At 42.1% G+C, this 15,066-nt stretch overlaps 2 protein-coding genes across 2 annotated transcripts in view; one reads left to right on the plus strand and one right to left on the minus strand.

Moving 5' to 3' along the window:
• The window catches only part of LOC140726264 (uncharacterized protein C4orf54 homolog), a 61,042-nt gene extending 56,784 nt beyond the window's left edge, over positions 1 to 4,258 (plus strand). The window contains exon 3 of the mRNA XM_073042406.1: positions 4,160 to 4,258. The gene's annotated coding sequence lies outside the window, so the exon portion shown is untranslated. The remainder of the gene's footprint in view (positions 1 to 4,159) is intronic.
• mttp (microsomal triglyceride transfer protein) overlaps positions 1 to 15,066 on the minus strand; it is a 47,248-nt gene that overhangs the window by 4,440 nt on the left and 27,742 nt on the right. The window contains exons 10-16 of the mRNA XM_073042409.1: positions 13,429 to 13,536; positions 9,602 to 9,814; positions 8,270 to 8,481; positions 7,461 to 7,558; positions 5,381 to 5,502; positions 4,184 to 4,411; positions 2,717 to 2,841 (exon numbers count right to left, since the gene is read on the minus strand). Coding sequence (XP_072898510.1) covers positions 2,717 to 2,841; positions 4,184 to 4,411; positions 5,381 to 5,502; positions 7,461 to 7,558; positions 8,270 to 8,481; positions 9,602 to 9,814; positions 13,429 to 13,536 — 1,106 coding nt within the window. The remainder of the gene's footprint in view (positions 1 to 2,716; positions 2,842 to 4,183; positions 4,412 to 5,380; positions 5,503 to 7,460; positions 7,559 to 8,269; positions 8,482 to 9,601; positions 9,815 to 13,428; positions 13,537 to 15,066) is intronic.

The raw sequence follows: 15,066 nt of genomic DNA on the forward strand, positions 1-15,066 counted from the left end.
CTCAGCCCGAAACATTGATTCTTTATTCATCACCATAGATGCTGCCTGACCTGCTGAGTTCCTTCAGATTGCTCAAGATTGTAGACTGCAAGATTAAACCATGCAGGGGTCCCAAAATGAGGATGAGAATTTTGAAACTGGCCTAACTTATCAGGAGCTAATAAATATGGTGCTCAGTGATGAGTGGGACGGACTTGGTATGAGGTAGAAAACTGAGATTCTGAGTTTGAATTTAAACTAGGGAAGAACTAAAGACGAGAATAGCAAGGAGAGTGTAATGAAGTCAAGTCTAGAGGTAACAAAACTAAGGAGTGAAGACAATGGTGTGAAGCTCATCTTAGAATCAAAGCAAGTCTAGGTGTTACAACCAGCCGCAAAAATTACAGCCCAGTGCTTGACAAAAACCAGCCTTCTCTCCATGGATTTTTTTTCAAAATTTCTTGCTGCCTCAGTAAAGCAGCTAACAAAACGAAGCTTTTCACTGCACCTTGTGCGTGTGACAATAAAAAAACCAATTTACCAATTTCTCACAAGGGAAACTGACATTGGTGCTGAGTCCAATAAAAAGTGAAGTGAGAACACTGATTCACACAGAAACCACGATACATCTGTTTTTTAATTCATCAGTTCCCTGTAAGATGAGGGAAACATACTCAAAAGAAACATACAGGTATAGAGGACAAACTCAAAATACGCTCTCCACCAAGCTCAACTACAAATTGGGTTAATTTATGAAAACACATTGGATAAACTAGACATGTATCCACTTGAGTGTATATAATGAGATGGTCTTATAAAAATAACTGAACGATTTGATAGACTAAACAGAACTCCTTGAATCACGATCTCTCGCAGAACCCTAAGGTTCCATGGAACCCTAGTTGAGAAACTATGGTCTAGACCAAGGAGGCAGAACCTCAAAATGAGAGCATTTGTGGCTGATATTTGGAACTTCTCCCACATATAAAGAAAAGGCAGCAGAAATCAGTGGAAATTAATGGAAATTTCAACAGTAAAGCAAATAGAATTTTGTTCAGCAAAAGGACTGAGTTAGGAAGATCAAGTTGATCAGCCAGATTACAATCTGAACGAGATCTCTGGTTTTATAAGCAGGGGAATTACAGTACATCACACCAAGTCCACAATGAGACCAGAATTCATTGGCTTCTGGTCTTTAATTGGGTCTCATCATTACTTTCAAATCCCTCCATGATTCTACCACTTACAACCTTTCTTAATATCTTAAGATCCTGTAGTAAATGCAGTCTGGATTGGCCTCAGCTAGAGGATTGTGTCTTGGCACTGAAGAGCGTGCAGAGGAGATTTACCGAGTTGGTGTCGAGGATGAGAGATCTCAGGTCAGTGGAAAAACTGTAGAATTTGGAGTTGTTCAGAGAAGGTTAAGGGCAGATTAACTCGAAATGATTTGTTTGGCAGATTCAGCAAGAATAAACTCTTTGCTCTCATAAATGGGTCAATAGCCAGAGATTGTGAATTTAAAATTATTGTTGTAAAAACTGGAAGAGTACTGGGGCGGAATTATATCACGTCAAATGCTGATGTTATTTCAAGAACACAACAGTTGAGAAAAAAAGCTTTCAAAGGATGGAGGATTTTATTAATCTTGCCTGGATTGGGGATTTTAGTTATGGGGAAAGTTTGGATAGGTTGGGCAAGTTTTCCCTGGAGTGAAGGAGCTGAGAGCTGATCTGATATTTAAAATTATAAGCTTAGATAGGGGAGCTAGAATTTTTTTCCCCCATGGTATTAGAAAGAAGAGGTCATAGCCTCAAAGTGAGAAGAAGGAGTTTTAAAGGGGTTCAGAGGGGAGGTTTTAATACTGGAATGAGCTGCCAGAGAAGATGGTGGAATCTGATGCAATTACCATGTTTAGAGACATTTAGATAGGCACTTGAATGGGCAAAGCATAGAATGGTATGGTGGCAAATGGGATTAGTGCAGATGATCCACAAAGGTTTGCACGGACTTGGTGGACTGAAGGGCCTGGTTTTATGCTGTTTGGCTCTTTGACAATTATATACACATTTGTCGAGAATTAATTTGTGCAGTTGTGGGTGAAAATCCTCTATAAGCTTTCTCCTCACAAGTATGTGTGGGACTAACCTGTACAAATCTTTCAAAAAGTCTGACAGTATGAATGGCCTTTTCAGTGCTATAAATTCTCTGAATTTCTGGATTACAGGTTTTATTAGAGTAAATGAAATTAAGACCATAAGACTATAAGAGATAGGAGCAGAATTAGACCATTTGGCCCATTGAGTCTGCTCTGCCATTTCCTCATGGATGATCCATTTTACCTCTCAGTGCCAATCTCCTGCCTTCCCCACCGTATCCTTTCATGCCCGCACCAATCAAGAATCTGTCAACTTCTGCCTTAAATATACCCAATGACTCGGCCTCCACAGCTGCCTGTGGTAAATAACTCCACAGATTCACCAATCCCTGGCTAAAGAAATTCCTCCTCATTTCCATTCTAAAAGGACACCCCTATATTCTGAGGCTGTATTGTCTGGTCTTAGACTCTCCCGCCATAGAAAACATCTTCTCCACATCTACTCTATCAAGGCCTTTCACCAATCAGCTGTGAAATGTTTGAAAGGTGAAACAAGGGACCAAACTGCTTTGTGTTCCTATGTCAATACAGTAAACCCTACTTGATGTAAAGCAGACCGCAGGGTACAGTGAAGCCTCATACCGGTTGCTGACAGTGGTTTTAGACTCCCGGTACCAGAGGCTGAATTCCATTCCACCCGAGATATCAATGGCCAAACCTCCTTGGAAGTCCACAGCTGCTCTCAGTCCTGACTGCAGTGGGAGAGCCTGAAATGAAAAGAAATTGAGGGGTTTCAATGTTGCTTCAAATTGACAAAGTGAACCTCACACTAGAGGTAATGATAAAATAGATTTTCACACCTTTGGTCAGTTGAAATGATATCAGAAGATGCTGTAGATTCTTAGCAGCTCAGGCAACATCCTGAACAGAGGAGTTAACATCGGCTGATGAAACGTCACCAAGCTGAAATATTTTTTCTCTCTCGCTTCCCCCAACCCCAGAACTATCTGGCATTACATTTTTGCCTGAACACACTCCTGTGAAGTGCTTGGAAATACCTTGCTCTGCTACAGTCACTACGGAAATGCAGGTCATTGTTATTCACAGGGCTTTTCCTACGTGTTGGAGGAGATTCATATAGAACGGGAGCATTTTCTCTCAATTATTGAATGATCTGTTTCCACACTGTAAGTTACACATAGTGCTTGATCACCATCCTGTCCACTTAAAAAAAACATTTCCTACACATTGAAGTTGCAGTGTATAAGACTATAGACCATAAGTCATAGGAACAGAATTAGACCATTCAGCCCATTGAGTCTGCTCCGACATTTATTCATGGTTAATTTACACTCCCTCTCAACCCCATTTTCCAACAACCTGAGTCTCAAAGTGGACAAGACAAAAGAGATGACTGTGAACTTCAGGAAGGCACAGGTCGACCTTTCTCCATTGCACACCGGTGGCTCTGCTGTGGAGAGAGCGAAGAGCACAAAGTTCCTGGAAGTGCACATAATGGGCGATCTAACCTGGACCCAAAATACCTCTTCATTCGTCAGGAAGTCAGAGCAGGGTCTACTCTCTTTGAGGAGATTGGGGCACGAAAGACTCCCCACCCTTGTTCTAACAACTTTCTACAGGAGCACTATCGAGAATCTTCAGTCTGACTGTGTCATTGTGTGATAGCCGCAAGGACGTGGCAGAGGATAGTAAGCCATGGTAGTGTAGCGGGTAGCGGTTAGAGCTCAGGGGCATCGAAGCTCAGAGTTCAATTCCAGCACTGTCTGCAAGGAGTTTGTATGTGCTCCTTGTGACCGCGTGGGTTTCCTCAGATGCTGTAGTTTCCACCTACATGTCAAAGACATACTGGTGTAATTGGTCATTCTAAGTTGTCCTGTGATTAGAGAAGGGTTAAATAGGTGGGTCACTGGGTAGAGCAGCTCTGAGCCAAATGCCATTGATGCACACATCCATTTAAATCTAAATTTTTAAAAAAATTATTAATTAAAGACAATGTTCTGGTTAAGACCTGTGACCTACGTATCGAAAGAAAATGTTAAGAATTTTTCTTGATTTTTAAACCAGAACTTTGTGAAGACTGACAGATACCTGGGAGTGATCGATGAGCAGAATGAGCCCTTTGACAACACTCATCGGATCACCAGTCGTGGTGAGCATCTTGGCCATCAAGTCACTGTAGCCTCGAAAGAAGGTGACGGGCCTGAGCTGGACATCAAACAACACTGCAGACATGCTGGCCAGGGACTCAAGGCTCTCCTCCCCTTCATCTGGTGATGCAGCTATTAAAGACTCTAATCCCTGAGCTTCAATGACAACCTGAGAAAGAAAGTGACAACAGACTCAGTAACCCAAGCTGTTCTAATGCAATGATGGCAAAATGTTCGCTTGTACAGACTGTCAAGTTCAAGGCAGCATCAAAGGTGAGCTGCATTTTCTTCTGTAAAAACAAGAGGTTTTTATGCAATAAACAAGAGGTTTATTATCATCATGTGTATCGAGATAAAACCTTTGCAGATTATTCCACACATAACCACAGAGGCATAGTACAGAAAGTTAAAAGCTCTAACAGTGTGCAGAATACAGTGTTACCATTGCAGAGGAAATGCAGTGCTGTGCAGGTGGACAGACAAGGTGCAAGGGCCGTAAAGAGCTAGATCGAGAGTTCATCTTCATTGTACAAGAAGTCCATTCAGGATTCGTGTAACACTGAGTTAGAATCTGTCCCTGAGACTGGTGCTGTGTTTTCTCAGGCTTTTTGTCTTCTGCCCAATGGAAGTGGGGAGAGGAGAGAAAGACGGGGTGGGGCGTGGTGAGGAGGAATCTGTTTTCCCAACACAGTTTAGACTTACAGATACAGCATGGTAACAAGCCCAGTGAGCCCACACTGCCCAAATATACCCATACGACCCACTAACCCACATGACTTTGGAATGTGGGAGGAAACTGGAGCATCCGGAGGGAACCTCCGCAGTCACAGGGAGAATGTGTAACACCTTAAAGACAGTGGTGGGAATTGAACCCAGGTCCCTGGTGCTGTAATAATGTTAACGCTAACCGTATGCTACCATGCCACTTTGGAAAGCAGTTATTGGGTGCTTTCCAAAGGCAGCAGAATGTGTGGACAGACTCAGTGAAATGCGTGGCTGGTTTTCATGATACAACTGGTTGCACTCAGAACTCTGCAATTTCATCCAGTCTTAGTCTGAGCAGTTGCCATACCAGGCCCTGATACATCTGGATAGAATGTGGTTTCCACCTCAGTTGCAACCACAGTATTCTATATACCTGGGTGGCATGCAGTTGTGATTCCTGGCTGAGTACATAGATGTTCATGTTGCTCTTTCTAAGGATGCCAGAGCCCGAGTACAGGATGTCCAGACTGTATGTGGATGTGGAGTCACTGCCCTCTGAAAAACACAAAGAAATCCATGGTAACTTGTCCTACAGCACAGACAATGTGCAAACTGCCACTGATCAATTATGTGTCATGCAACAGAATTTAGACAACCCAAGCAATGATTCCAGAAGATAATGTTCTTAAGTTGTTTACTAGATTCCACATCCCTTTCCTGTGACACTGACTTCTTCTGCTCCAAGGGTGATAACAGTCCCACCTTTTGCCCCAACCCAAACTGCTGATATTCTCCTGTGTGATTTAATGCGGTGATAGGCAAGAAACCATGATAAGTGTAGACATCACTTCCTCAGAGCAAACTCGCAGACACACCCATAAACACATACAGGCTATGTACACATACACTGCCACACAGATGCATACACAAATATGAAGACATAGAAGCATATGTGCTTACACACACACACACACACACACACTCACACACTCACACACTCACACACTCACACACTCACACACACACACACACACACACACCAGCTCATACATGAGCATGCATCATTACACACACGCACACGTGCGCGTGTGCGCTGTTACATCATTGCTTGCACACAAGTAAAACTGTGCCTGCAGGAGATGCACACAGATGCAGTTACACAGACATTGATGTCTCTCAGACACATGTACCTTTGCTTGTAGTGTTTATGAGACTTGGGGCTTCTCCTCTATCTCTTAATTTACTCAGTGCTGCTGGATCGAGGTTCAAAGGGATTAAGGATCCGGTGTTAATTGGTTATTTATTATTAAACCCACTAATCTACCAGGTGTGATCTCTGCTTTGTTTTTACATCCCTCCTTCAATTTTACAATTAGTTGAGGGCAGGGAACAGACTATTGTCATGTTCCCTCTGATGCAGTACTGCTACAGATCTTTTTACTTCTACACTCTGGTCACTGCATCAGTTTGGGCCATTTGTACACCCCAATGATAGGGAGCAAGCTCCTCCAAAGACAACTCTATACGTCTGATCTCTTGAATTCAGCTGACCTGAAAACCATGCAGCCTCCAGCATTCATAGCCACAACGTGGAATGAATGTTGACACAAGAGAGGGCAGGTGCTGCAATCTGGAGCACAAATCTGTTGGAGGAACTCAGTGGGTTAAGCAGTGTATGTGGGAGAAAGGAATCACCGATGTTTTGATTTGAAACTCTACACCTGGACTGAGAATGGAGAGAGAAGATAGTCGCTATAAAGAGAAAAGGGGGATAGGTGAGACGGGGCTAGTGGGTTATTGGCTATACTAGCAAGCTCTGGTAAGAGCATGGTTGAAAAGCAGGAGATTAGCAGAAACCACAGAGGAAACAGCAAAATTTATAACAAAATGGCATATTCACAGCTCTGGGGACAATAACTGCACTTCAAAAGTCCATGACCTTGAAAGGCAGTTTAATTAAAGTCTTTCTTACTTTATTTTGGTTTTAATTCCTAATACTAGTCTGACTGGGTTCCAAGGTTGTTTGTATATAATGATACTGTTGATTTCCAGTGCTAGGGAATCATCTCAATCTCCCGTCCTCTAAATCAGGCTCACCTTCTGCTTGGTGACCTACATTGAAGAGTTGCCTAACTAAAATTCAAAATTCTTATCCCCAATCCAAACCCTGCCGTGAACTTGTCCCTCCCTAGCATTACAATATCCTTGGTCCCATAACTCAACAAGATCTCCATTCTCCTGGTCTTTTTTATACTCTAAATTTAATGATTCCAAAGCAAAACACACAAAACCATGTTCTTATTGATTCCACTTACAATGGACAAGCTTTTAAGTGCCAAAGATATAATCCCCAAATTATCAACTTAACCTCTCAGTCTCCTTCCTTACACTCCTCTTTTAAGGGGGGGGGGTCATTAAACCGTTGCAGTTTGGTTTGGTTCTTGGGCGATACTAATGACAAGAATCCTGTTGAGCATCTGTGTTGAAGATGTTGTATAAATATTTTGACATACGTTTCATGTATCCTGAGTAGGCTGATGAGGAACCAATCCTGGAGAAACGGTCATAGTTGTGAACAATAGTGTCTTTCAGAACCTTACGCACCACCTCACTGCAAATGATAAAGTAAAGACAAAGTAAGTAAAACCTTTGCATTTCTACTAGTTGCAGGATCTCAAAAGGTCTGCAGAATTAGTTATACTGACCAAACCCACAAATAATCTATAAAACGTTTTGAGGAAAACTACTGTTCTCAAACACGTGAACCTTATGCAAAGATTTATTATTTTGAGTGTGCTCGAGGAGAATATCACTGCCTAGATCACACCAAGCCTCCTCCTTGCATCTTATTTACCATGTAAACTAGGCTCCTGATATCAACTCCTTCACTGTGGAGGATCTCACCACTATGAGGAATGATCAACGATGTCACTAGAAGACAATGTCTGTCTTATAGTGTCAAAGCAGCAGCAACTTTACTGCTGGCCTCAGACAAAGGTTACTAAAATGATTTGGATAGGATGTTCCTTCATACAAAGTCTATACTATATAAAAGCCTCCCAAGGTGCTTCATGGGGGTATAATAGGAGAGTACTTGTCATGTCATGTTCCGCCCTTTGCAGGAGCTCTTTAATTAATCTTACTCCCCTGCACTTTCCCCAGGTCACCCTCCCCTCCACTGCCCCACCCTTCAGATGTTTATCCAATTCCCTCTTGAAAGAGTCTATTGAAGCCGTTTCCCTTTCAGTCTGCACAACTCAGATCACACAAACTTGTTGCCATGTTAAAACACAAATTACAAATCAATGGAATTCACATCTACCTTCCAGGAAGTTTAAAGCGGAGAACATCCTGAATCTTTGCGAGTAAATATTTGCTCATCTCAGGTGCCATTTCACCGATGGAGAGGAGAATATTTTTAACTTCCATGTACGAGGGGTTGTTGTTAAAGATGACATCTGCGGCAGCCACACGCACAGTCTTCTCATGGATCCCTTTGTTCTGATGGTAGATCCTGTTCATTACCTTTTTCACCTGGTTAGAAACAAGACTTGACAGAGAGCTCCTTCAATAACACCTCCCTAACACACAGCCTCTACCAGCCAAAAGGAGAAGGACAGCATGTATATGAAAATTTTACCACCTTAAAGGTCCTTTCTAACTCTTGAAACTCTTGACTTGGAAATACATCATCAATTTTTCAATATCGCCAGATCAAAATCCTTGGTTTATCTACCTTTACTTCAGGTGGTTCAAGATAGTAACTGTCCACCATTGTCTTAAGTGTAAGTCAGGAATGACCAATAAGTGCTGGGTTTGCATGAATCAAAAAAAATTGGCCTTTCATGAATATGCAGTGTTCTTTGTGATTGTCTGCTCAAGATGGGAAGGTGTCCTTTGAAGAACTGAGCTTCCAAGATGATCTCAAACCAGCCATGCAATGGATAGAGGGAGATAGTGTGCTTCACGGTGACAATTTGTAGTATCCTTACTTCAGGGTCAGGTTTGCATCATAAATGGTGAATGCAAGTTTGTGGATGATTAGAATTTGGTGTGCACAAGTAAATTGGACAGAGAATCTGAGACCATTTCCTGTGTAGCACAGAGAAGCAGGAATAAGGCAGTGAAGTAACAACTGCCGGAGGACCTCAACAGTTCAAGCAACATTGTTAGAGGCAGGGGGGGCGCTTGACATTTTGAGTTGAGACCCTTTAACTGGTGCAAAGTCTCCACCTGAAACATCGCTCATCCCTCTGCCTTCACGAATACTGCTTGACCCGCTGAGTTCCTCCAGCAGTCTGTGTTTGCTCATATTCCAGCAACTGCGTATCTTGTGCCTCCAAGATTAAGGGAGAGTTGAACAGGTGTTCAAAATAATGAGGTGCTTTAATGAACCAAGTAAAGAGAAATTGTTGGTGCTAATTGAGGTCTGGAAAGTGCTACCTGAAAGGATGGTGGCATCAGATCCCATAGGAACCTTAATAGACAATTGGGAGTTCATTTGGCATGCACAGATCTGCAGGGTAATGAGGATAAGGCTGGGATACTGGACAAAACGGGGTGGCACTTCCTTAGAACTAGCATTGGTTTGATGGCCCAAATGGTCCTCTAAGCATTACAATTCTATGATCATGAGAATGATGTGGAATCTCACCTCCTCTGTGATGAAAGCTTGCTCATATTTCTGTATAGTCGAGACTGCAATATTGCTGACGGGACCAGAGCCTGACTCTGCATGCGTCAGTAAAGTGGGAATTGCCTCGGGAAGGAGGGCGTTTTTCAAAGCAAGAAGATACATCACAATCTCAGCTTCCTTTGTTGCTTTCTCTGCCCCTTCCAGAATCATTTCCTTTGCTTTAATCACTGTCTGAAATGGAAAAAAAATCAATAACAGATAATGAAATTTAAAATACACAGTAATATAACTTTTGAATTATTTCCCACGTCAGAAGCTTAAGGAAGGTGTGGAATGGGTTCTGTTTTACAGAAAGCAGAAAGAGATGGGGGAGATCTTAAATAAATTTTTAGCATCTACATTTACTTGGAGATAGCATAGAGCTGATAGAACTGAAGCAAAACAGTACTGAGGTCATGGACCATATCCAGATCACAGTAGAGGTGGTACATGCTGTCTTGAGGCAAGGTAGGGTGGATAAGTCCCCTTGGCCTGACCAGGTATCCTTTGCTGGTGCTGAAATTGCAGGAGGCTTGGCAAAGCTATTTAAAACATACTTAGCTATGGGTGACGTGCTGGAGAACTGAAGTACAGTTAATGTTGTTCCATTGTTCAGGAAGGGCTGTAAGGATAAGCCCGGAAATCATTGGCTGTTGAGCCTGATGTAAATTCTTGGAAGGTATTCTAAAGGATTGAATATACTAGCAACACACACAAAAATGCTGGAGGAACTCAGCAGGCCAGGCAGCATCTAGGAAAAGAGTACAGCTGACATTTTGGGCCGAAACCCTTCAGCAGGGCTTGTTTGTGATGGAATATACTATATGTATGTGGATAGGCAAGGCTGGATTAGGGATAGTCATCTAGTTTTGTGCATGGTAATTTATACCTAAACAAACTTGTAGAGTTTTTCGAGGAAGTTTACCAGGTAAGTTGAAGTAAAAAAAACTGGATGTTATCAACAATTATTTCAACAAGACCTTTGACAAAGTCCTGCATGGAGGCTGGACCAAAAGGTTCAGTCATTGGGCATTCTGGGTGAGGTAGGAAATTGGATTCAACATAGACTTTGCAGGAGAAATCAGAGCGTGGTAGTAGACGGCTGCCTCTCTGACTGGAAGCATATGACTAGTGGTGTGCCGCAGGGATCTGTGCTGGGCCAGTTGTTGTCTGCCACCTTTGTTAATGACTTGGATGATAACGTGGTAAACTGGATCTGCAAATTTGTGGATGTCACCGAATGGGAGCATGATAGACAGTGAGGAAGACTATCAAAACTTGCATTGGGATCTGGACCTTTGGAATAATGGGCTGAAAAATGGCACATGGAATTTAATGCAGACAAGTGTGAGATGTTACACTTTGGAAAGACAAACTAGGGTTGTTCTTACACAGTGAATGATAGGGCACTGGGGAGTACGGTAGAACAAAAGACTCTGGGAATACAGATCCAAAGCTCCTTGAAAGTGGTGTCAGAGGTAGATAGGCTCATAAAGAATTTTTTTAATCACATTGGTTTTCATAAATCAGAGTATGAAGTACAGGAGTTAGGATGTTATGTTGAAGTTGTATAAGGTACATAGCACATATGGTTCTGAGAGCAGAAAAAAAGGGTCATAAAAATATATAGCCCATGTCTCTGAGGAGCATGGCCAGTAGATTGATGGTAGATGGGGTGTTGTCCTGGTCCAGCTTGTTCTTCCACTGAGCGAACTCTGGAGCAAATACCAAAGAGCAACACTGAGCAAACACTGGAGGGCAGTACAAACAGGAGGGAATTCCTCCAGCATTTTGTGTGTGTTGCTGGTACATGTACATAGTTCACTGAGTCAGGATGGTGAAGAAGCCGTTTGAAATGTACATGTACATAGTTCACTGAGTCAGGATGGTGAAGAAGCCGTTTGAAATGTACATGTACATAGTTCACTGAGTCAGGATGGTGAAGAAGCCGTTTGAAATGTACATGTACATAGTTCACTGAGTCAGGATGGTGAAGAAGCCGTTTGAAATGTACATGTACATAGTTCACTGAGTCAGGATGGTGAAGAAGCCGTTTGAAATGTACATGTACATAGTTCACTGAGTCAGGATGGTGAAGAAGCTGTTTGAAATGTACATGTACATAGTTCACTGAGTCAGGATGGTGAAGAAGCCGTTTGAAATGTACATGTACATAGTTCACTGAGTCAGGATGGTGAAGAAGCCGTTTGAAATGTACATGTACATAGTTCACTGAGTCAGGATGGTGAAGAAGCTGTTTGAAATGTACATGTACATAGTTCACTGAGTCAGGATGGTGAAGAAGCCGTTTGAAATGTACATGTACATAGTTCACTGAGTCAGGATGGTGAAGAAGCCGTTTGAAATGTACATGTACATAGTTCACTGAGTCAGGATGGTGAAGAAGCCGTTTGAAATGTACATGTACATAGTTCACTGAGTCAGGATGGTGAAGAAGCCGTTTGAAATGTACATGTACATAGTTCACTGAGTCAGGATGGTGAAGAAGCCGTTTGAAATGTACATGTACATAGTTCACTGAGTCAGGATGGTGAAGAAGCCGTTTGAAATGTACATGTACATAGTTCACTGAGTCAGGATGGTGAAGAAGCCGTTTGAAATGTACATGTACATAGTTCACTGAGTCAGGATGGTGAAGAAGCCGTTTGAAATGTACATGTACATAGTTCACTGAGTCAGGATGGTGAAGAAGCCGTTTGAAATGTACATGTACATAGTTCACTGAGTCAGGATGGTGAAGAAGCTGTTTGAAATGTACATGTACATAGTTCACTGAGTCAGGATGGTGAAGAAGCAGTTTGAAATGTACATGTACATAGTTCACTGAGTCAGGATGGTGAAGAAGCCGTTTGAAATGTACATGTACATAGTTCACTGAGTCAGGATGGTGAAGAAGCCGTTTGAAATGTACATGTACATAGTTCACTGAGTCAGGATGGTGAAGAAGCTGTTTGAAATGTACATGTACATAGTTCACTGAGTCAGGATGGTGAAGAAGCCGTTTGAAATGTACATGTACATAGTTCACTGAGTCAGGATGGTGAAGAAGCCGTTTGAAATGTACATGTACATAGTTCACTGAGTCAGGATGGTGAAGAAACCGTTTGAAATGCTACTCTTCTTTGGTCAGGGCATCCAATACAAGATTTGGGGTCGCATGTTACAGCTGTACAAGACATTGGTGAGACTGCACGTGGAATACTGTGTGCATTTCTGGTATTTAGCTATAGGAAGTATGTAATTAAACTGGAAAAATGCACAAAATATTCACAAAGATGTTACTAGAGGGATTGATTTATAAGGAGAGACACAAAAGATGGGGACCTTTTTCCCTGCACTATAGGAGGCTGAGAGATGACCTTATAAAGGTTTATAAATCATGAGAGGCATAGATAAGGTGAAAGGTCAGAGTCATTTTCCCTGTGTAGGGGGAGTACAACACTAGGGGGCATGGGTGAAAGAGGAAAGATGTTAAAAGGGATTGGAGGGGCAACATTTTCATCTCAAGGGTGTGTGTAAATTGTCAAGCTGCCAAAAAGAAGTGGTGAAGGTGGGTACGAATACACCATTTAAAAAACATTTAGCCAGATACATAGAAAAAAGGTTCACGGAAAAGTTTAGAGTGCTACGGGTCAAACGCACACAAATGGGACAAATGATAGCAACTTAGTCGGCATGGATGAGTTGGGACGAAGGCCTATTTCCATCTTATATAACTCCACGGTTCTACAACTCTCTCCAAATAATGAATTTACAAATATGCAAGAGAAATTCTCTTTGCTCACCGGTAGTTCACACTGTCCTTGCTTGCAGAATTTTCTGACAAGTGCCCCAGTGATGATAACAACAGTTTCTCGGATATCAGCACTCTTAATTTTTCCATCAAGTATACCCTGGGATTAAAAGAAAGACAAATAACTCTTAAGCATTAAAAGTGAAAATAGTAACTATTCAATAGAGAGTAGGTTAGAATAATGAATGCAGCACGCAGACTTTTAAATGTACAATATTAGAATGATTATTTGAGCACATGAACTTACTTGGAAATCAGGTTAGGTTTATGATGTCTATAACTTCTAGTTGTATTTGGTCAGGTATTAGGTTGCTGTGCTGGTCATAGCCATAGAACACTACAGCACAGAAACAAGCCCTTTGGCCCATCTAGTCCATGCTGAACTGTTATTCTTCCTAGTCCCATCAACATGCACCTGTACCATAGCCTTCCATACTCCTCATATCCATGTACCTATTCTTTAAATGTTAAATTCAAACCTGCATCCACCATTTCTGCTGGCAGCTTATTCCACAGTCTAACTACCCTTTGAGTGAAGAAATTCCCCCTCATTTTCCCTTAAACATTTCACCTTTCACCCTTAGTCCATGCCCTCTAGTTCTAGCCGCATCCAACCTCAGTGGAAAAAGCCTGCTTGCATTCACCTTATCTATACCACTCATAATTTTATATACCCCCCCATCAAATCTCACCTTATTCTCCTACACTCCAGTGAATAAGGTCCTAACCTATGCAAACTTGCCCTATAACTCAGCTCTTCAATCCCAGCAACATCTTTGTAAATTCTCTCTGCACTCCTCCAATCTTATTGAAACCTTTCCAGTACGTAGGTAACCAGGACAGTACACAGTGTTCCAAATTAGGCCACGTCAATGTCTTATACAACTTCAAAAGAATATCCCAACTCCTCTACTCAAAACTTCAACTTTTGAAGGCATTTATGAAGACTTTGATTTTGCACGTGCCTCTACACCCACCCCTGTGATTGATTAGTCACTGCTTCCTGAATTGATTGATCAAACCACAGGGATCAAGGAGGGTATTTGGGAATTTCAATTGATACCTGCCTTGTATGTGATTATAAACATATCTGATGAACAGGTAAAGGTCGATTTATAAAAGTAGATCCTGAATGATTATAAGATTGCAGCTATATAGGACCCTGGTAAGACCCCACTTGGAGTACTGTGCTCAGTTCTGGTCGCCTCACTACAGGAAGGATGTGGAAACCATAGAAAGGGTGCAGAGGAGATTTACAAGGATGTTGCCTGGATTGGGGAGCATGCCTTATGAGAATAGGTTGAGTGAACTCAGCCTTCTCTCCTTGGAGCGACGGAGGATGAGAGGTGACCTGATAGAGGTGTACAAGATAATGAGAGGCATTGATCATGTGGATAGTCAGAAGCTTTTTCCCAGGGCTGAAATGGTTGCCACAAGAGGACACAGGTTTAAGGTGCTGGGGGGTAGGTACAGAGGAGATGTCAGGGATAAGTTTCTTACTCAGAGAGTGGTGAGTACGTGGAATGGGCTGCTGGCAACGGTGGTGGAGGCGGATACGATAGGGTCTTTTAAGAGACTTTTGGATAGGTACATGGAGCTTAGAAAAATAGAGGGCTATGGGTAAGCCTAG

This window comes from Hemitrygon akajei, chromosome 4 (genome assembly GCF_048418815.1).
Source record: "Hemitrygon akajei chromosome 4, sHemAka1.3, whole genome shotgun sequence".
Lineage (NCBI taxonomy): Eukaryota > Metazoa > Chordata > Chondrichthyes > Myliobatiformes > Dasyatidae > Hemitrygon > Hemitrygon akajei.